The 23,008-nt window shown below is 44.4% G+C and overlaps 1 protein-coding gene across 2 annotated transcripts; it reads left to right on the top strand.

The window, feature by feature from the left end:
- Nucleotides 1-325: 325 nt before the first annotated feature.
- Nucleotides 326-19,916, top strand: stox2a (storkhead box 2a). 2 transcript variants are annotated; one of them, XM_061086643.1, is made up of 4 exons: nt 326-848; nt 10,551-10,703; nt 13,765-16,303; nt 19,003-19,916. In XM_061086643.1, the coding sequence occupies exons 1-4, from the start codon at nt 515-517 to the stop codon at nt 19,202-19,204; spliced, it is 3,228 nt and encodes a 1,075-aa protein (XP_060942626.1). In that variant the 5' UTR covers nt 326-514; the 3' UTR covers nt 19,205-19,916. The 2 variants fall into 2 exon arrangements, with proteins under 2 accessions (XP_060942626.1, XP_060942627.1); XM_061086644.1 differs by lacking the exon at nt 326-848 and adding an exon at nt 8,941-9,085.
- Nucleotides 19,917-23,008: the final 3,092 nt, after the last annotated feature.

The raw sequence follows: 23,008 nt of genomic DNA, 5'->3' as shown, positions 1-23,008 counted from the left end.
CTCCTCTGGGACAAAGTTGATGTTTCATTGCGTCATGCAGGTGTTTCTACATTTATTTCTACATATCAGTGTTGACACAACCTGCTGTTGAACTTACTGTTGCTTTCTGATTCTGACAGAAAAAAAATTGGCTGACTTTGGTGGAAAGTGGAAAGTGGGAGTTTACCAGTGACACGTGAACGCAGCACTGTTGAGTGTTTTGCAGCAGCTCCTAGTCTCCTCTCTCTCTCTCTCTCTCTCTCTCTCTCTCTCTCTCTCTCTCTCTCTCTCTCTCTCTCTCTCTCTCTCTCTCTCTCTCTCTCTCTCTATCGTGTCATGTTTCTCACTTCTCTCTCTTCTCTTCTCTGCACCTGACGCTGGACTCGTCGCGCTGCAGAGCTCGGATCACTTTGTTCTGACCTGGTTCTCTGTTCCTTAAGTGGCCCACAGATCAGTGTGTGGTCATTGTTTGGATTAAATATAAAAGCATCTGCGTCCTCCTGAAGGACCAGGATCCATGAGGAGGGGGGTGTAAATGGAGAAGTTCCTGCAGATCGCTCCTCACTCCCTGGCTCTGGTGCTGTCTCAGGTCTGCAGGGATGATGAAGATGAGAATAAAGATAAGGAGGACTCTGTTACTTCACAGCATCGCACCGGCTACGAGGTCTTCGCCAACTTCAAGGCCGTGAACATGCAGCACTTCTGGAACCAGGCTCTGACCCGAGCCCTGTCTGAGATCCTGTTCCTCGGCTGGATGGAGGAACATGTGCTGCTGGTGCAAGGCAGTGAAGTTCATCTGCAGGTGCTCAGGAACGGCTGGACCAGGAGGACGCTGAGACCCCCGCTGGGCTTTGACATCAAGTGCATGGGTGGGTATGTGTGGGATGGGAATAACAACAGAAAAAGTTCAGGAAGTTTGTTTAGAGGCCATGGTGGAAGATGTTTTGGTGATACAGGCAGAACTCATTCTCTAGATATAATGTCTCCGGCTTTAGGTTTGACTCTTGACTAATATGAGATTAGAAATCGAATTTGAAAGTCTTATTCCTGACCTTGAAAAGTCCTAGAAAGGAACAATGAAAACAGCATCACTCAGGTTTACATATTTTATTCTTATTCCTGTGCAATGATAGACTTTCTGCAGAACGTCCAAAACATCAGAAACACAGACCTGTAAGAAGAACTTTACAATAATGTGACATGAACATCGTGCTTCTGACTTTCATTTTACTCATGAAGATTTGATATGGATATTTATAAACAGTATCTGTCACTAAGAGATACTCAGATCCAACCTTTTCTCCTCCAATACCTCAAATAAAAATATCAATATGGACTATAGATAAAGTAACTGCATGCTTTTTTCAAATTTAAAATCTAGATACCTCGTTGGAAACATTTCCGTATGCAAATTTATGCAATATAAAGTGGAAAAACTATAATTTACACTCACCTTGATTAAAAAACAGTTTCTCATTGTTGAACCAAAAGGAAGCACACAGCTCAAGGTCCACTCACTTGCTTGTTGTGGAGCTTTCAGCTATGGATGTTCTCAGCTGGTGACATTTGATCCATGCTGACTTTTTCTGTCCTATAGTCTGCGATGCTGTTGTGTTTGATAATCTCAACTCCTTCTTCAGACGTATTTAGTTTGTGTTTCTTGAGATTTCTACTAGTTGACTCATGCTTTAATTGTTGGTTAATTCTGGAGATCCACCGGAGGTTTTCTTTTTATATAATATCCTGTCTGTGGGTGATTATAGGAGTTCAGGCAGTATCCAACCTTTTAATCTCACCCACTTTGTTCAAGGTCTTGATCTGAGTTCTGATGCAAGTTCCACATTCCCACGATCCCACTCATCCTCTTCTGACAAGGCTGTAATTCATCGTATGTGCTCGTACAGGTTTGGACGACCCGAGTCTGTCAGCAGGTTTAACCGCTGCACTCATCATACTGGCCTCACCACTTTCTGTATCAGTGTGTGTGTGTGTGTGTGTGTGTGTGTGTGTGTGTGTGTGTGAGTGTGTGAAAGAGGCGTACAGATGTCATAGATCATCTTATTTATGTCTGTTTCACAATATGATTTCGGTTTAGATCATCTATTAATAAAGGAGGAATGATGATGATGAAGATGAATGATTCTTATATTTGTATACTTACTTGTTCAGTCCATTGATCATTGTATGAAGCTGACTGACACACTGCATTCAAACAAAGGCAGGGCCAGTACCTATTTGGGAAAGACAAAAGTAAAATTGCTAGGATTTTTTTAGCAGAAAGAGAAAAAGTTTTAGGTTATTTAATGCAGCAAATGCAGTAAAAGTATACTATATAAAATGCATATATTAATATTAACAATACCCGGATTCTGCAGCGCCCCTGGACTCTGCATTTTAGCATCTTACATCTCATCGTTCTTTTTGTTCGTGGGTTTCTGGCAGCAACAGCCGGTTTTTGTTTCTTAGTGACGAGCTGGTAAACACAGTAGAGAGTTCAGCAGCTGAAGTTCCTTCCCATGAGAGTTGGCGCAGACCAAAACTGAGCAAAAAGGACATTGTGTTTCCTTTTTGTGTGTCAGTGTTGTTTTGACGACACACCGCACTGCAAACAGGTGAGACAAGAAATTCTGCCGTGTGTATTTTGAAGTACTGTTACACGTCTATAGATAATTCAAACTGATTCATCTCAAGCAGAAATTTTGGATTTGACAGTTTGGACATGGTGCACACTCCTAAACTCTTCTATGGCTCTGTGCACATTATCATATGTCCTCCTCTGAGCTTCTAGATGCTGATGTACAGAGAAGCTTCTCTTCCTTATGGTCTGTTATGGTGCAAAGTGAATCTTAAAACCGATTGTGATGGTGTGAAGCAGATTTTCTCTGTGTCGCTCCATCAGAGGAGGTGGCGTCGCTTCACGGACACTACTGAAGCAAACACCGATAAGCTCTGGAATGTTTGTCTTATAGCTAATAACTCACCACACTCTATAATGCCTAAACCAACACAGCTTATATGCTGTTGTGTGAAATTTCTTTGTCTTTTCACAAGTAGGCCCATAACCTTGTATAGAAATTAGCTCAGAAATCTGCTTGGATCAGAACCACTATTGAAAAGTGGTTGTGTTGCATTGTGTGTACCAGCCAGGAGGTGTTTGTCGTACTCACCTGTGCGGCGACCACAATCGGCAGCGTAATATCTCTTTAGTTTATTAGTAAGTTTGTGTGAATTTAACTGGCAGTTACATTTTAACCATTTTGCCTCCTTGAAATCACATGTTACCGTCTGATCACTGTGGATTCCGTTCAGTTTAAAGCATCAAGAAGTCTCATATTTTCATATTTCCCTGAGAATTGATAAAAGTATACACATGAAAACCAGTACTGCATGGAAGTTGTGTGGATAATTCTCTTAGTTGTGGTGTCAAAATGTAGTTTACACCCACAGCACAAGACCTGCAGTTTCACCTCGTCGGGATTATCCACCAAACCGCCAGAGAATGTTAGATCCGGGCCGAGACCCCCCCACAAAAACCAGCTGGATTAATACATTTACACACAAGTTGTGGATTTTCAACTGTGTGGAAACAAAGTGTGTGTTTTTAATACTGACAATTCAATCTGATTAACTGAGGGACTTTGTATCCGCTGGCAGCCGATAAACAAAGGACTGGGAGGAGTGTGTGCTCCCGAGGAAGGAAAAGTGGGACATTTGTGCAGGAAAACACTTGTGTACTGCATTCCCTGCCATAGCTGACTGCTCCACTGGACGGAAAGGGAGGCCCCCCCCCACCCCCCACCCGCTGAGAACCGGGGGAAATGTTAGACACAGCAGAGAGATTTGTTGCCGTATATCTCAATGACAGATCAGGATGTGTTATAGTCGGCTTGTTGTGCTTTTGTCTTTCCGCTCGGTGTCTGGCCTCCTGGCCTGGAGAGGTGTGTTTTCAGGAATGTTCCACTGGAGGGCAGACCACCAGCAGCAAGTGGAGGTGGGCTGAGGTTGTTACAGGTCACACATCCGTTAGTGCTGGACTGCTCATAGTGGCTAACTGCAAACACAGCAGGATAGTAGTACCCTCATGTCCTTATGTTCATATACTCAGCTTTATTCCAGTATAGGTCCACATACCTATCAATATAGAATAAAACTAAAAACACACGGAACAATATAAAACGAAAATCTCACTTTAGAAATGAATTTGTTTCTGTGTTTACAAAATATGGGTGTGACTGGTCCATCCTAGAAGCTGGAACAAGCACAGTATAACACATCTATAGATTATATGTAAGATTTATGATGGATGCAGGGTTTACCTACATATTTTTCTGAAAGTCCCAAGGTTCTGACCGGTAATATCAACCTCAATTCATAGGCTAGGTCATAATATTAAAGACATTTCTTGAACACAACGCAAAGACAACACAATGTTGTTTGTGTATCATCAATGTCAGCTAGTGGGATGGCACTGTATGCCAATTAGCAGACGTTAGCATACTAACACGTGGGTATTTGTACTTTTGTCTTTCCACTCGGTGTCTGGCCTTCTGGCCTGGAGAGGTGTGTTTTCAGGAATGTTCCACTGGAGGGCAGACCACCAGCAGCAAGTGGAGGTGGGCTGAGGTTGTTACAGGTCACACATCCGTTAGTGCTGGACTGCTCATAGTGGCTAACTGCAAACACAGCAGGATATTAGTACCCTCATGTCCTTATGTTCATATACTCAGCTTTATTCCAGTATAGGTCCACATACCTATCAAAATAGAATAAAACAAAAAACATTGGGAACAATATAAAACGAAAATCACACTTTAGAAATTAATTTGTTTCTGTATTTACAAAAATATGGGTGTGACTGGTCCATCCTAGAAGCTGGAACAAACACAGTATAACACTTCTATAGATTATATGTAAGATTTATGATGGATGCAGGGTTTACCTACATATTTTTCTGAAAGTCCCAAGGTTCTGACCGGTAATATCCATAGATTTATATATAAAGACTAGATGTCTCGTCTGCGTTGCTGGCCAACGGAGACGAACGTCCGCACATGGCGGCCATCTTGCTAGGGGGCAGCTCGCTCACCCATAACATTGTGTTGGTAGTGGTAAATAACCATAACTTGCTAAATTTTCAACCGATTTTTAAACGGTTTGGTTTGTTATAAACGTCAGAGATGTAGATATGACACTGCATACTTATGAATAATTATGTTATTTTCTAAAAAAAAAAAAATGTATGCAGTGTCATAACTACATCTCTGACTTTTATAACAAACCAGATTGTTTAAAAATCGGTTGAAAATTGAGCAAGTTATGGTTATTTACCACTACCAACACAATGTTATGGGTGAGCGAGCTGCCCCCTAGCAAGATGGCCGCCATGTGCGGACGTCCGGCTCCGTCGAACGAGACATCTAGCCTTTATATATAAATCTATGGGTAATATCAACCTGAATTCATAGGCTACGTCATAATATTAAAGACATTTCTTGAACACAACACAAAGACAACACAAAGTTGTTTTTGTATCATCAGTGTCAGCTAGTGGGATGGCACTGTATGCCAATTAGCAGACGTTAGCATGCTAACACGTTGGTATTTGTATCATCAAAAGATTGTAAGCTAGTAGAATGACAGTGCGGATGCTAGTTGACGGATCAGCCACGATTAGATGAACTGCCGTTACATTTTGTACGTTAATTTTCCCTTGAGGATGAATCCTACCAACTACAGTCGTCCTCGGACTCTTCTAGTGTCAAGTTTAAGCACAAAATACTTCTATAACTACTGACGTTCCCATTAGCCTCAGCTACATGCTAACACATCAGCAGGTGTTAGCATGCCCGTGTTAGCATTTAGCTCGAATCCAAGCACAGAGCTGCAGCCACTCACTCGTTGTCTCGTCCCTAACTAGGTCACGGACTCTGAAGACCGTGACGCTTGGGAAACCGAAGCCTCGCGGAGACCATCAATAATAAATCGTATTAATCTCCTCCAGGGCTACAACGTATACAAATGATATTTAGCATCAGGTTAATTGCTGGATATTTGTCTCACATAATCAATGAACGTTAAAGATTATAGTGCAAAATCGAAGCTAAAGGTCCCGACAGCGATGACAGTTTAAAAAAACTCAAGACATTTCATTCACTTCCACGTGTGTCAAGGAGAAGCTGCGGATTTGCTCATTTGAGAAGGTGAAACCAGTGAATGGAAAATGACTGAAACGCTCAATCAATAATTTAAATTCTTGCTGATTCATTTTCTGCCGATTGTTTACTCAATGAAGAAGCTAATCGTATATATCTGCTCTCTAAATGCCTCAGATTCAACGCAAACCAGGACTTTTCAAGCAGCAAAGACTGAGCCGTGGTCCCTGTACATCGATGGCCTACATGCTGCACGTGTATCTGTGGAAGCCTCTCCACTATCAGGACGCCAACCCCCCCCCCCCCACCCCAACCCCCCCGTTGGCGTACTTGTATTCTAACGCAGCGTGTGGCGAGAGGCGTCGGGTGTCTCCGTCCGTCCTCTCGTCCTCGTGGCGTCTGCCTGCTCTCTCCCGTCCCCCCCGGCAGCGGGCTCTTTAAGGGGGGAAACGGGCACTCGGAAAAGGTAATGGCTATGAGATCATCGGCTTGCGTCGTCATGGCAACAAAGGATGTTGCAGCACTACTGAGAAATAAAATGGCCGGCGCTGGTGTCGCTCTCTCTCTCTCCCTCCCTCCTCTCTCTTTCTCTTTGGTATCAGTGAACTGGAGCAGATTGGTTGTGACACCGTGGCCCCCTCACCCTCCTCCTCCTCCTCCCGTGCCCCCGTCCTGCCCTCTCACTTTGCCCCATTATTCCGTCCCTGCCTCCGTCCATTCACACTCCACACACATGTGAGTCAGCAGGAGGCCGCCACTCCGGACACCGTTCAGGGGGATGCTTCTTTTAGGGGGGGTGGTGGGGGGCCGAGAGGGGGGGGGGACTACTGGGAGTTCAGAGCCGCCGTCCGTCCACCCCACAGTGAAGTTACTGGGAATCAGCCTGAGGGGGGGGGGGGGGGGGGGGGAGCACTGGTGATGGAGGGAAGCACACAGTTTCATACACGGGTTCCCCCTCGGAGTGTGGCTTTATAGTTTGTGTGTCAGGTGAGACACACACAAAGGAGGAAGGAGGCCGGTTCTGAGGGGGGGAGGAGGGGGGGGTGAGGAGGGGTGAGGGGGGGTGAGGAGTGGTGAGGAGGGGTGAGGAGGGGTGAGGGGGGGTGAGGAGGGAGATTTAGGACTCAGACCTCTTCCACGAACAATCCATTCAGGGCTGGATTTGTATTATTTATCCAAATGTGTGTGTCTGCTTGTGTGTGTGAGTGAGAGAGAGAGAGTGTGTGTATGTGTGTGTGTGTTTGTGTGTGTAAGTGTGTAAGTGTGTGTGTTTGTGTATGTGTGTGTGTATAAGTGTGTGTGTGTGAGAGAGCTGATATCTGCTCTCCTCTCTCTGCCTTATGCATGTCCTCGATCTCTCTCTCTCTCACCCCCCACCACCAACCCCCCCCCAGCCTCAATCACCCAGACACAGACGCATGCATGCTCACGCAGGATCGCGCGCAGCAGGCGGGAGCGCGCATACACACACTCTCTCTCTCTCTCTCTCTCTTACACACACACATACTCACACACACCCTATCCTGGAGGTGCTGGGGAGCAGCTGCAGCATTAGCGTTGAGAAAGAGGAGTTTGCACCCCCCCCTCTCTCTCGTCCCTCGCTCCTCGCCCCCCCCCCACCACCACCAGCAGCCCCCCCCTCTGTGTTAATGAATGGATGCTACGGCGATCGGCGCGGGAGCTGCGTCCGTCGGATCGCGGGAAACGGTGGATATCTCTTCTTGAATTTATTTATTTCTTTTATTTTTCTACGCTCTCTCTCTCCATTTTTTCCTCCTCCTCCTCCTCCCTCTCCTCCTCCTCCCCCCCACCCCTCCTCTCCTGGCGTGCTGTTGTCGAAAGGGACGATGGGGTCTTGCGTGTAGAGAGAGAGAGAGATCGGATAAAGATGGAGGTGAAGAACGCTCCGGAGCTCGCTGTTCTCCGGATGTTCCTCCGCACACGAGGCGGCGGGCGGATGGATCTGTGATTTCTTCTTCTTCTTCTCTTTTTTTTTTTTTCTACCAACAAACGGGATCTTTTGTATATTTCTTTCTTTCTTTCTCTCTTTTTCTTTTTCCCGGGGAATCGGGGCCGAGCTCTCCTGTGGTGAACTGAGCTATTGTCGAGGAGGACTGGGGCCTTTTTTTACATCTTTGACCATCCGTCCATCCCCCCTCCTCCTCCTCCTCTTCCTCCCGCCATTCCTCCTCCTCCTCCCTCCTGCTGCTTTCCACTCATAAAGGGAACAAGTGGATCTCCCCCCTCGCCGTCCTCCTTCACTCCCAATGCCCCATTTCCCTCATCTCTACCCCTGCTGCCCCCCCACCACCACCTCCTCCACCTCCTCCTCCTCCTCCTCTCTCCTGCTCCCTCCTCCCACATCAGAGCGGCTACGTAATGTGCCTCCCTACGCATGCAAATGGGGATGCTACAAATGGTGGCTGGGACTGATGCCGATGAAAGGGTGATGCCTGGCGCAGTCACCTCCACCTCCTCCTCCTCCTTCACCTCCTCCTCCACCACCTCCTCCTGCTCCTGCTCCTCCGCCGCAGATCAGCCTGGGAGAAGAAGAAGAAGAGCCCAGCAGCAGCAGCCGAGGACCACCGCCCGCAGTGTGCAGGTGCGTGCCTGAAGGTGCACCCCGGGTTCCTCCTGCCATGTCCGGTGTGTGATCTCTCTACCGGGGACGTTCTTACTGATGCGGGGGAGGCACTGAGCCTGAGGTGGGTCGACCTCCCCCTGCACACCCACCCCCTCCCCTTCCCCTCCCCACCTCCCTCCTCCCTATACACCCCACCACCCCCCCCAGGGTAAAAAGGGGGTCACGATGAAGAAGACCCGCAGCAGCAATGTGCGCCGGGCCTGGCCCAGCTCGGAGCTGGCGGAGAAAGACATCCGTGTGCAGAAGCAGCATCTTCCTCCCCCTCCTCCTCCTCACTTCTCTCCGTCCCCGCCGAGCTATCGTGTGCCAGGTGAGTCAGACACGCCCACCCACCCACCAGGACAGGCTCCGCCCCTCGCCACGCAATACAACCCGCTTTGATTTCCTGGGGGTCAAAGGGCAGGAGTTCGGAGTCGGACGATATTCACTGATCCCTCTGATCCAAGGACACGTGTTCCTCCATCGACCCGCGTCACCCCAGAAAACCCCAACTTGTTCACGCATGTTCCACTTCTACCATCTACACCTTTTTGTGCGATTTGTCATGTTTTCCCGAATTCCCGAAAGGCCGGTAGTACCTCATTTGTCATGTTTGTGCTTTGTTGAGATTGCAAAAAAAGGGTCTCATTTCACGAATGGTCCATTTTATTACACGTATACCGTCTTCCTTGCTTCATGGTTCCACTGCAACCCCATCCCTCCACTCCATGGAGATGTGTACGCTCCAGAAAGACAAACATAGTACGGGGTAGTAGTCGTATTTTCTTCCTCTACCGATGCGCTGGCAGATTTAGCTTTTTTTTTCATGTTTACCAGGAACCAAGCAAAGCCTTGTAAAGCCACATGAAGCTTAAACGGCTGTGATACTAAGCAGAGATAACGTCATCGTGTTGCTTAGCCGAGCATTCAGCTGCGAGCGGTGAGGAGGCCGGGCCCTCAGCACGCAGCACAGGTGACAGGGCCCGGCAGCACCGACGGACAACACATCTCTCACAGGCATCACGTTCAACGGCTGCTGTATCCTACAAGACACCAGCAATTAGAATCACTGACAGATGCAAATCAAGCCGTGGAAGACAGGTAGTGGGGAGTGTGTGCTCGGTGCTGTGTGGTTCTCTGCCGATCACCAGATTTAGGTCAAAGGAGAGGGAGAGGGTGACTGCTGCACAGATGCTGCAGCGCTGGATTCGGTGCGCTGCCTCACAACCTTTCAGTGGGGCAGATGTTTCCTCTCACAGGCGCTGGAAGCCGGGCCGGCTGGTTGTAGGATGATCTCACTTCTCACTACTGCTGACAGCAAAGCCAGCTTAATTCAACAAAGGCTACAGAGCATTTCTGCGTGTAAGCTCCGAGAGCACGGAGCCAAAGTCGCTCGTATTCCGTTTCATTTCAAACACTCCTGACTCCGTTCTCTCCCGTTTGTCAGATGAGATCACGTGAGTGGGGGGGGGGGGTGGGGGGGGATTCAGGTGATCTCACACTACGGCTGCTGCAGCAGCTGCTGCCTTGTTTTGCTAACCTACGAGAAACGGGAGGAAACGAGAGGCTAAGGAAGCAGGGGGAGGAGGGGTGGAGCCAGGCGGCGTGCAAACTGCTGCTGTTTGACCATTACATCATAGCTTCACACGCTGCACCTGCTGTTCATTCATGATCTAACAGTTCTCCTCCTCCTCCTCCTCCTCCTCCTGCTCCTCCTCCTCCTCCTCCTCCTCCTCCTCCTCCTCCTCCTCCTCCTCCTCCTCCTCCTCCTGCTCCTCCTCCTCCTCCTCCTGCAGGTGACGTGTCTCCGATCAGCATGTCGCCCATCAGCCAGTCACAGTTCATCCCGCTGGGGGAGATCTTGTGCCTGGCCATCTCTGCTATGAACTCTGCCCACAAGCCCGTGAACCAGGAGGCTCTGGTGGAGCACCTCACTGCCAGCTTCCCAGGTACAAGCCTCTCTCCCTCTTCAATAAAGTTAACACAAGCTATTGTTGTGTATCTTAACTTGGTTTGTTTACCAGCTTTTTAGTAATCGCCCCTTTACTAAATTCTCCAAGCAAAGAATGTGCACAGTTAGGTTTTTATATTTTAAACACATCTACTGGAGACCAGCTCCAAAGAGCAAAGAGTCAAGATCAATCGTAATCATCACTTCCTGTTTCAGAGATTTATCAGGAACTGAGATGTATTAGTGCGTTAATCTTACAAACAACATTAGAATGTTTCAGGAGGAGTAGAGCTCGAACGATTGGTCAAATAATCAAAGAATCGATCAACAACTATTTTAAAAAGCAGCGCTGCTTCTTGCTTTCTTCTCTCATTACGTGTTAAACTGTTAGTTGAATAAAACAATCACAGATTTTTGACATTTATAAGACAAACGATTAATGGATTGAAGCCCTGAATGATGAGATGTTAAATCCTTAAAACAATGTTGGTGAAACAAACTCAAATGTACTCAAACACAGTGAACATCTGTGACTCACTGTCTGATCGTCCTCTAAGATTTTCTGACTTTAAATTCCATTCTGTTGTTCATTTTCTTCGCAATTGACATATAAACGTGGATTTATGCAACATTGACTTTGATACAAATCTTTATGATTCTCTACGTGGATGATCCAAACCTTTATCAGTTTTTCTACACTAAACAAAAACAACCAGAACAGCATTAACTGTTCAATTATCAGAACCGTCCTTTAGTGATTCTAATCACATTATCTCTCATAGAGAAGCTGAGGGTTTTTTAAAACCTCACCAGACCTTTGTTATCACAGATCTCACAAAGATGAATTCTTCCTTTTTTCTTAAGTTTTTTAGGATCTGGGCTTTTTTTTTATTGTCTTGAAATTGTTGCTATATTAAACAAAATGTTCACAATGTGAACTTATAGGTCGCCCCTTTACTAAATTCTCCAAGCTAAGAATGTGCACAGTTAGGTTTTTATATTTTAAACACATCTACCAGAGACCAGCTCCAAAGAGCAAAGTCAAGATCAATCGTAATCATCACTTCCTGTTTCAGAGATTAATCAGGAACTGAGATGTATTAGTGCGTTAATCTTACAAACAACATTACAATGTTTCAGGAGGAATAGAGCTCAAACAATTGGTCAAATAATCAAAGAATCGATCAACAACTATTTTAAAAAGCAGCGCTGCTTCTTGCTTTCTTCTCTCATTACGTGTTAAACTGTTGGTTGAATGAAACAATCAGAGATTTTTGACATTTATAAGACAAACGATTAATGGATTGAAGCCCTGAATGATGAGATGTTGAATCCTTAAAACAATGTTGGTGAAACAAACAAAATGTACTAAAACACAGTGAACATCTGTGACTCACTGTCTGATCGTCCTCTGAGATTTTCTGACTTTAAATTCCATTCTGTTGTTAATTTTCTTCGCAATTGACATATAAACGTGGATTTATGCAACATTGACTTTGATACAAATCTTTATGATTCTCTACGTGGATGATCCAGACCTTTATCAGTTTTTCTACACTAAACAAAAACAACCAGAGCAGCATTAACTGTTCAATTATCAGAACCGTCCTTTAGTGATTATAATCACATTATCTGTCATAGAGAAGCTGAGGGTTTTTAAAAACCTCACCAGACCTTTGTTATCACAGATCTATCAAAGATGAATTCTTCCTTTTTTCTTTATTTTTTTTAGGATCTGGGCTTTTTTTTTATTGTCTTGAAATTGTTGCTATATTAAACAAAATGTTCACAATGTGAACTTATAGGTTGCATCATTCCTGTCTAGGAGAAAAAAAACTTACACAGGGGTGATGTAATGTCAGGCAACACATGGCCTCACAAGACTGGTTATGAATGGTGTTGAGTTAATTTACAGGACGTACACTACGTCTGAAACTGGACCGATTGGTTTATCTATTCCAACATGGATGAAATCTCAGATCATGTCCTGATGTCAGTGTAATCGTAGATAAACAAACACACATGGTAGTTTGGGTGCGTGTGAGCTGAGGTAGAGGTCAATCAGAGAGAAGGAAAAACCGACTGATGTTGTAAAATATGCACAAAATAGATCTGATAATAATCTTCCAGTGGATTATAAAACAATTTAAAGGACAATTTAAAGAGAAGAAATTCACTAAACAGCTTTTAATAAGATCCTCACCAATGTGTTTTATCTGTGTCATGATGGCACAGACGAGTCATGTTTTAACAAACTGAAGTTTACTTTAAATTATGATATGAGTGAGAAAGAAGGCACTAATTTACCTTTTATACAGATGTCCCTGAAACATGTCTTTCGGAAAGAAGGTAGCATGAGATATCTAGAATATGTCAATGCAGGTGCATCAATAAAAACGTGGCAGCTTTGTTTTGGAAATTGTAATCAGGGTTGGCATCGTTTGGCTTCAATTAAAATATTGGAATAGAATATGTGTTTATGCATTTATACAGTTTGTGATACCATCATACAGTTTTCTCCTTTGTTAGTCAGAGGAAATGTGACAGGGACTTTGTTTTTTTGATGTTAAACAATACAACATAAAAGCTGCTCATCAGAAGGATTTCACCTCTATTTCCATGAAAGATCTGATTTGTCAGGTTATTTATACTTTGATCTGTTAAATCTCTAATGATCTTTCAATAATCTGCCAAAAGCTTCTTATTCACATTATAGTAACTCATACTAGAAGTTATAATCCAATAATAACCTGGAAGAATCAGGGAATTCCTTACTTCACCCTCTCTCACGCTGAAATAAAGTCTGTCATAATTTATATATTCTCCACCAGGTCTTATTTACTTCAAATAACCAAACATTCATTATTTTTTGTTAAAATAAAATGACTTTTTTCAGATTTGAACCCACAAAAGATTGTTGATGACTTTTTCTTTCAATCCTTTTGAAATGTTTTTTTGAGGATCAGCAAAACTGCCTGTAATGAAACTGTTATAATATAAATCTCACTGTCTTAAGATAAGTTTATAAAACTGTGTGTGAATGTGTGTGTGTCCTGCAGGCGTGCCTACACCCAGCTCTGAGGTTCTGCGACATACCCTGAACATGCTGGTGCGAGAGCGGAAGATCTACCCAACTCCAGAGGGCTACTTCATCGTCACTCCCCAGACCTACTTTATCACCCCCTCCCTCATCAGGACCAACAACAAGTGGTATCACCTGGACGATCGGCTGCAAGAGCGCCAACCGCAGCAGCAGCAGCAGCAGCAGCAGCAGCAGCAGCAACCTCAGCAGTGCACCTCGCCTCCGTCCGGCAACGTCACGCCATCCACTCACCTGAGAGAGAGGCCTCCTCGGAAGAGCCACGGTGACTCGTACAACTCGTACCGCGACGAGCCCGCCCGACTTCACGCCTCTGCGCTCCAGAGCAAGTCACCGAAGGAGCACAGGGGAGATTCGTATCAAAGTAAGCCGCCCAAGGACCACGGCGGCGGCGGCGGCGGGGAACCTCAACCGAGCACCACGGCCAAGGAGCACCGGGGAGAACCGCCTTCGTACCCCCACCCGCCTCTCCCCTCCCCTCCTGTGCAGCAGAAAACGCCAACTCAAGAGCCGGCCGACAAGAGCAAAAGCATCACTTCTTTCGCTTATAAAACTGACACTCTGACCAAAAAGAAAGAAGGAAGTGGTGGCAGCGGAAGTGGCGAGAAGCAATCCAAGAGGTTCGGACTCAGACTCTTCAGACTGAGTTTCAAGAAGGACAAAATGCGGCAGCTGGCCACCTTCTCGGCCCAGTTCCCCCCGGAGGAGTGGCCTCTTCGTGACGAGGAAGTGCCAACCACGCCCATTCCCCGCGAGGTGGAGATAGAGATTATACGCCGAATCAACCCCGACCTATCGGTGGAGAATGTGGCAAGGCACACGGCCGTGATGAAGAGGCTGGAGGAAGAGCGCACGCAGAAGAACAAGGTGGGGTCGTCGGCCCAGCACAGTGCGCGCAGCAGGAGAGGGAGGGGCCACCGGAGGGCGCCACACGGTAAGTCTCGCTCTCATAGCAAACCACGGACCTCTAGGGGCGACCCGTCGGAGGGTTCAAACTGGGACCTTGTGTTCATGGAAAGAGATTATCGCTTCTTCAGCCACTCGCTGGTCCGCTCGCCTCGGGAGGCCATGTACACGTTGGAGCGCAGGCGGAGCGGCGGCGCAACGTACCTGGTCCACAGCAACCCCAACATCACTGAATCGTCCTGCCCTGTTACCCCCGAGTGGGACGTGTCTGGGGAGCTGGCCAAGAGACGGACGGAGATGCCCTTCCCCGAACCGTCGCGCGGGACGTGCCAGTCCAGGGTGCAGAGAAGTCACAGTCACAATCAGGACAGGAAGTCTCGTCACGACAGGTCCGATCAGGCTAAAGAGCGATCTCGGTCAATGGACAACTCCCTCAAGGGCCTGTCGCTGGGTGCGCCTGAAGACTTCGACCCCAGTCTGGAGGAGCGTAGTCACTACTACACTGATGATGGCACCCTGCGCGCCACACAGAAGTCCTCCCACTACTCAAGGATCATGTTCTCTGCTGCTAAGTTCCACTCTGACTTTAATGTGCCTGATATGGGGAAGGGGAGTTTGGACGAGTCAAGGATTCGGAGTACAATAGAAAGGAACAAAAGCAGAGACAGCTTGCCTACGTACAATGAGCTAATGGGACTTTCTCCTAAGCCCTCAACAGATGAGTACTTCCAGTGCAATACGTCAAACGAAACAATCCTAACTGCCCCTTCGCCTCAGGCAAAATCAGAATATGACACATTAACCTCATCAGGGGGAATCCGCAAGGGCTCTCCGGCTGACCGCCAAACGCCTCACCTCACCTCTCCTCACACGATGGAGTACAAAGAGGACTTGTCGGCAGCGAAAGGACAGAACGGCTCGGTGCGACTGACGCCGAGCCAGACGCCGGAGCCTGTGCAAAATGCCCGTTTGACGCCACACCAACACAACGTGGACCCGGGAGGGGGAGGAGGCAGCATGGTAATCAAGAGGAAGGAGATCTTCAGCAAGGACACTTTGTTCAAACCTCCACACAATGCCTTGTCCACAGGCTACGTGGACAGCAGCTACACCAAGTCCGGCACATTGCGGAAAGCCTCACATGCCAAATCAACAGAGGCCCTAGACAATCCTGAGCCCCAGCAGCCTTCCAATTCAGCCACTTCCTCCGCGTCACCCGCAGTTTTACAGGGCTGCTTAGAGCCAATCGTCCCCTCCGCCTCCTTTGACTATTATAATGTATCGGACGACGAGGAAGAGGAAGAGGCAGAGGAGGACTCGCACAAAGAGTTGGCGACGACGGAGGACAACAAGGACCACGGGGAAGGGGGTGGGAACGGCGGTGGCGGCGGCGGCGTCGGGGAGGGAACCATGCAGTGGCTCCTGGAGCGGGAGAAGGACCACGACCTGCAGCGGAAACTGGAGACCAATCTGACCTTACTCAGCCCCAAGGAGACGGAGAACAGCAGCATTCAGAAGTCGGCCCACTCTGCCCGTCTGGACAGCATGGACAGCAGCAGCGTCACGGTGGACAGTGGATTCAACTCCCCCAGGTACGAACGGAGAGAAATCACCTGTGAATCACATAAAACGGCAACTTGTGGTGTGTTTTAAATAGATCAGTTATAAATTTTGCTGTCGGACCAGGTATTTTCTCACACACGTGTGTCGGGGCTAAATAATCAATTTCATATTTTATCCACCTATTGAGCTGAAAGTGTCTTCACTGTGGCTGCTGATGCTCCCAAAGGAGGATAACGAGGCAGATTTGTGTATATACAGTCCAATTCAGGTCATGATTACATAAATCAATTTTTTTAATCAGTTTAAATCCACAAATCATAAAACTTTTGTCTGTGCCCATTTTCTTTTAAAAAATATTTGGAGCTTTTTATTCTTCTTTCTTATCTTCCTCATATATCTTTAATTAACCGTATTAATGTAGTTGTTTCAATGGATTGTTTTCTTTTAACCTGTATCTTGTGTATTTTTTCATTTTCCTTTGTCCTTTCAAAGTGCAGGAGCCATGTTTTTTTGAGTTTTATTATTATTATTATCAACCTGTCCTGATGTCTTATGTTACATATTTTAGATTTGAACACTGAATAAGCAGTTTTACTCTGGATATCATGGTTTTTTTGAAGAGCGTCTTTTAAAGGCTTTTTCCAGTTCTATTTAATCACATAAAAAGCAGGTGAATCTCTGGTGAGAAAACATGTCCTGAAATAACAATATCCAAACGTCCACGGTTCAACTCCACCCGGGGACCATTTTACATGTCACCACCTCCTCCCATGTTTCCTGTCCACTTCCTGTCCACTCTTCTCTTTCCATAGAGGTACCAGTTTCATCCTTAAACCACAGTCCAATAATAGTTCTGACAAGCGAACTCCACCTCACGTCTCCACTTCCAGTTTCTTGTTTTCAGTAAATGCTGTGCAGCAGTTTTATGCTCACACTCCACTGCACCACTTTCGAAAGATCAGAACCTAGACTGTAAATTTAACTGTGCTAATCGTCACAATCTGATTCACAGATTCTACTTTTATTACAAAGATTAAAGCCTTAAAAAGATCTTGCATCAACGTCACATTCCTGATGCAAAACAATAAATCTGCAGCCAAACAATTAAGTGACCAGAGGAGAGTGCAGTTCTGCCCCCCCCCCATGGTCCAACAGCCACATTTAAATTCAATAGATACAGATTTTAATTTGGATCGGCATCAAATTGCTCATAGATATCAGTCAACTTAACATGCAGGACCTATTTTAATCAAGATTCATGAATTATTCTCTGAGAAATCAAGGACAAAGTTTGGAAAATGGCCTCATCATCTCATCATCTCACATGTTAAAGACAATGTTGAAACAATTCCGAATCTGCAGCAAATTCAATGGGTTCTTCCCTGAGCCACATCGTTTCATGGAATCCATTCTGTAGTTTTTTAATCCTGTCAACAAACAAACAAAGAAACGGACGGGGGGGTAAACGTAGCGTCCGTGGTGGAGGTAACGACATCAAATCTGTTATCCGCTCTGGAACAGAAAGATAAGAAGTTACTTGAGTTGTGACTAGGGTTGCAAAGGGGCGGAAAGTTTCCGGTAAATTTCCGGAAACTTTCCATGGGAAGTTAAGTTCGGGAATTTTGGGAATTTTGAAAAAAAATTAAACGATAAGCAATAAAAACATCATTCAAAACACTATTTTAAAGATGTATGGAATGCAGCACACACTGCACGTTCAATTTCAACCCTCCACTGCATTCGTCCATCACATGCAGAGATAACTCCCAGCATGCTTCACTCTACAGCAGGGCTGTTGAGGCCTGCTGTAGTGTGCAGGACTAGTCAGGTAAGTTTCGATGATATCACTGGGGAAAATATATTAGCATGCTGATTGAGGATTGTTCATCTGTTCATCTAGCCTATTTCCATTCATTTATCCATCAATTGTAAAATATTTTTACAGACGATTCTGTAATTGTTTGGCTAACTATTTATATCTCTGGCATTGCATTAGTGTTTTTTTACAAACTTTTTTCTCATCTTATTCTACAGAACAATGCCACGTCAGTATCATGTGTGGAGACATTTCACCCCATCCAATGTAGAAGGAAAGACTGTGTACATTAGCAAATACTGTGCAAAGACCTATGTTAAGAATGACACAAAGATGCAGAAGCATATAGTCAAGTGCCCAAAGTTTCCTCAGGGCTCAATTCAGCCTATGACAAAACAAAATGTTTATATTTATGTCTATATGACAAGGTAAATACAGTTAGTATAAATTACCTACAACATTTCCAGTTTATTCCTGTTAATTCCCGTATATTCCCGTTAATTCCCGTTAATTCCCATTAATTCCCATGGAAAGTTTCCAAGTTTGAATATTCCCGGAATTTTGCAACCCTAGTTGTGACAAATGAATGAAAAAGCTGCTCTGAAGCTGCTGGATGTGTAAATATGTCACTGTTTGTGTTCATATGCTGTTTATGCTGCCACCAAGTGACAATTCCATGGTACTGAAGGTGCTGTTATCTAGTTTCCTTTTAAAAGCGTTTTATTAATCTTAGTAAAAGTTCTTTGCTTTGGCAAAATCTGCTTTAACATCATTTTAATGCATTTGAGTGTTTTTTTTTTCTTTCCTGCCAAGCTCCACTATACTGCTCTTGATTTCCCGAATTTCAGAGGCTATTATTATTATTAATTCATGGTGTGTTTTAAAAACCTTTATTTCATCTCTGTCGTGCAGGACACGCGAAAGCCTTGCATCCAACACATCCAGCATCGTGGAAAGCAATAGACGGCAGAATCCGGCACTGAGCCCCGGCCACATCGGCACCAGTGGTATCGGACTGCCATTCAGCTTTCGCGCCATCCCAGAGCCTCCCACCACGCAGCCTGAGAAACTCCAGAAGCCGTCGAACTGCCTGGCCTCCATCACCAGTGTCTGACGGGCAGCGCCGACTCAGACCTGGGGAGGTGGTGGAGGAGTGAGGGAGCGAGGGAGGGGAGGGGGGTTTCACCATTCTGACCCTCGCTGTCCTCAACCGACACACACACACGAGCATACACATTGAAGAAAAAACAAAAAACACGCACTCATGCTCTCTCTCACACACACACACACACACATCTTCAGACTCCTGAGAATCCATTTACTGGGACTGTTACAAAAACAGGCATGGCTTCAAGAGACTGTTCCCACAGCTTCAAGAACTTTAACTGCAAAAAAAAGAGACGAAAAACGACAGGATATCGAGACCACAGCGGGTGAGGACACCTGCCTGGAGTACTTTGAGTTTGGTGACATGGACTCTAGTTTGGCTTATATCAAGATTCTTGATTATTGGTATTGGAAAGTAGTAGACTATAGGATTCAAGTTACATTTGGAAATATCAAAAAAACTTTTTATATTACTTAACAATACATGTCCAATTAAATGTTCTCCTTCCTGAAATAGCGTCGAGTTCTTCAGGACGATTCAATGTATCAGCACAAATGTCCAGACAATAACAGTTGATCCTGAGAACAACGAATGACAGATATAAAAACATAAATCAGCTCAGATTTGTGTACCGCAATGCAAATGATGTATGTATACTCGATACTTTTGATATCCTAATTATTATAATGGTGGTATTAAAGATGCTATGTGACCAAAACCTGATGTTTGGAGAGAATGAGCTGCATCTCACGTCTGCACATCACAGAACATCTCAGCTCCAGGTCCCGCTGGTCCGGAGCTTTTCATCAGATCCAGAGATCTTCCTCAGCAGGTTCAGTCTTCTCGGTTGTCGTGGTGATGCCGATGTTAAACCTACTGTTTCCAAGGAACTTTTCAATTAGTTGTCTCTGATTGATTTGAAACTACGAACAGGTTTCATTGAGTTTCAAGTGGCGTATCAACAGTTTGGTTTTAAATTGGTAATTCTGAGCTCTGAGCCTCTGTGTAGTGTAGACAAGGTGAATTCTGGGAACTGTAGGCAGCTGCAGTCAACTCAGCAGTTAGAGAGGTTTCTGTTTCTATTTTCATGTGTTAATGGTTCCTCAGGAAAATTGCAAAAGCTACATACAGATACAGATGTGTCATATTTTCAGGTTTTTAAGTAATTATTTGCTTGTTTGCTTCAGCCATGGTGCACTATGGGTATCGTAGGCAGATGAGTAAACTGTGTCTACAGTTGCTGCAAAAGCACTTTAAAAGCTCAGATCGATATAAAGTCATTTCTAATGACGGTAATTAAATTTCCTTTTCATTTCATACATTAGTGGAAATAGTTTACTGATGAACTGTTGACACTGGGGGTTTGTGCATTAACCACAGTGACCAGGATGTTGTTTCCAGGATGTTTTAGTGTGAAAAACGAGGAGTGACTCAACAGAAGATTCACCTTTCACACAGAAAAGCCAGAAATGTCCTGGATCTTGATTCTCAGTGTGAAGATTTTATGCTTTTACCATGTCGTTACATAAATTACATATACTTGCATATTGAACACACCAAGAGATTTGAAGGTCAACTCGGGTTAGGAGACGTGATTCACACTATTCTATTTTACTGTTCTAGTCTTTTCTCTCATATGGCTAAAACACTGACTGAAATATTGCTTTATCATTTGGTAAATGTAAATATAAGCCACAACACACCAGTGCTCTCAAGCCTCCAACAAAAGAGCAAACTTCATGCACTTGTAGATTAGAGTGGGAACAATGGGACATTTCCGATGAGAAACTTTTATTTCAAGACATATTTCAAGCAGATGAACAACTGTTCATACATCCTCAAGTTTAATTTTGTGTTACATTGCTCCTACGCTAAATACACTTATAGGTCGATTCATTGAAAACACTTTGAGCAGCACAAGCAAACTTTTGTTCTCCTCAGTGGTTTTGAGCTGATGGTGGAAGTCCCACTGGTGTTGATCTCAAACCTCAGTAGATAAAAAAAGTTAACTATTTCTCAAGAAAGATACAATTATAGGTGAAGTGAGATTGTTCTTGTAGTTTGGGTGAAGTGGCCCTTTACTGAGTGCAGTTCCCTGGATGACCTCTGTATGGAGACAAAGTTAAAACACTGAAGTTGATCAAATTCAAATAAGGGTTTGAATTCTAGAAAGGTGCACAACATTAACTCCACAATGCTTTTTCTAATAATAAACACTCAGTAGTATTAAACAAACCTTTAGGAATGTAACACATGTTCAGTTTGGGTTTTGTGTTAATCTAAAACTTGATCATTTTCTCGATGCTTTGGTACAAATCAGGTTCATAAAACACAATAATCTTCTTAAAATATATATCTTGAGTGCACAAGGTATAATCTTTTGGGACTTCAGGGGCTCCGTACATAGCACTGTCCTTTGAAAAGGGCAAACGTGGCGCCCTCTTGTGTGTAAATGACGGTATGACCCTGGCCTGTGAGTACATGTGAGTGTGTGTGTGTGTGTGTGTGTGTGTGTGTGTTTGTGTGTGTAGCTCATCACTCTGATCTTATAGAGGTAAGTGATCTGTTTTAATTTCGTCAACATCATAGAAAACCGATCAAGACGATACAAATGAGAAGCGAGTAAAGAGAACATGCACAAAAAATCTGTCATTTAATTGGATTTAATATTTCTCGGTTGAGATTTTCCTTCTTATTAACTTGGATAATAAACAAAAACAATAAATCTTGATGGTCTTAACAAAATAATGATTGAAAAAAGAACGAGGGTGTTAATTGATTAATTTTGATCTGACTGCTCCTGCTGCTGATCTGTGAGTTTAATATTCTACTGACACTTTAAAACCAAATGTCTTTAAATTACAAAGAGCAAAGATTAAAGAGCAAAGAGCAAAGAGCAAAGAGCCGTATCTAATCGAAGTGGAAGCTTTATGTGAAAACAGGAAAAAACATCTGAAAGCTGATAAATATTTTTTCTTTATTTGTGGCACATACATTTCAGAGGTAAGGAATTATTTCATACTAAATCAACCTTTTTTTTAAGAAAACGTGGAGAAGCAGAACATTTTAAAATCCATAACAACTTTAGGCAAACTCCATCTGCTGAAGAAGATCGTGTGACAGGATCAAAAGACTCAGGACTTTTTTGAGGAGGGTCAAACGTTTTAAAAAACATGATTAAAATGTATCTTGCAGGTCCATTTACTCTTTTTATTTTTATTTTAAACTCTGAAAACAGAAAACATTATTTGGAATAATTGATGATTGAAAAAATTAAGAATAATAATATAGTTTTTTTAAAATGTTCAATTAATAACGTTCATTACTTTATTATTTAATTCTACATGATACAGGTGAACAAATATAACAGGTGCCACCTCAACCCTTCATGAATTGAATTGCCAGGATTTGAATGATGGATCAACCGTTGACACTCGTGTTTTCTCATTTAAACCCGTAACACAACATGAAATGTAGAAACAACATAAGACACAGGTGCAGTTTATTTTTTACCTGTGTGTATTTTATTGACTGATGCAGAGGACGTCTGCTCAGCGTCTCTGGGCTACAGACACAGAGGTGGAATGATGAAACAGAAAACTACAGTGGGTCAGGGGTCACCTGGAGCTTGGCACGTACAGCAGTGAATGAGTCAACTTATTAACATGCAGCTTACACACACACACACACACACACACTCACACACACACACTCACATTGTTTCTCTACGATCTCCTACAACACACACTTACACATAATGAAGTCAACACAGATCTGACACTCCTTTAACTTTACAACACTTTGCTTACA

Source organism: Limanda limanda, chromosome 2, assembly GCF_963576545.1.
Source record: "Limanda limanda chromosome 2, fLimLim1.1, whole genome shotgun sequence".
Lineage (NCBI taxonomy): Eukaryota > Metazoa > Chordata > Actinopteri > Pleuronectiformes > Pleuronectidae > Limanda > Limanda limanda.
This window is presented reverse-complemented; position numbering and strand designations above follow the sequence as displayed.

Coding starts and splice junctions, on each gene's coding strand:
- stox2a (XM_061086643.1), top strand. CDS start 515: ATGGAGAAGTTCCTGCAGATCGCTCCTCACTCCCTGGCTCTGGTGCTG. Junction 849..10,550: donor CTTTGACATCAAGTGCATGG/GTGGGTATGTGT, acceptor CTCCTCCTGCAG/GTGACGTGTCTCCGATCAGC. Junction 10,704..13,764: donor CCTCACTGCCAGCTTCCCAG/GTACAAGCCTCT, acceptor TGTGTCCTGCAG/GCGTGCCTACACCCAGCTCT.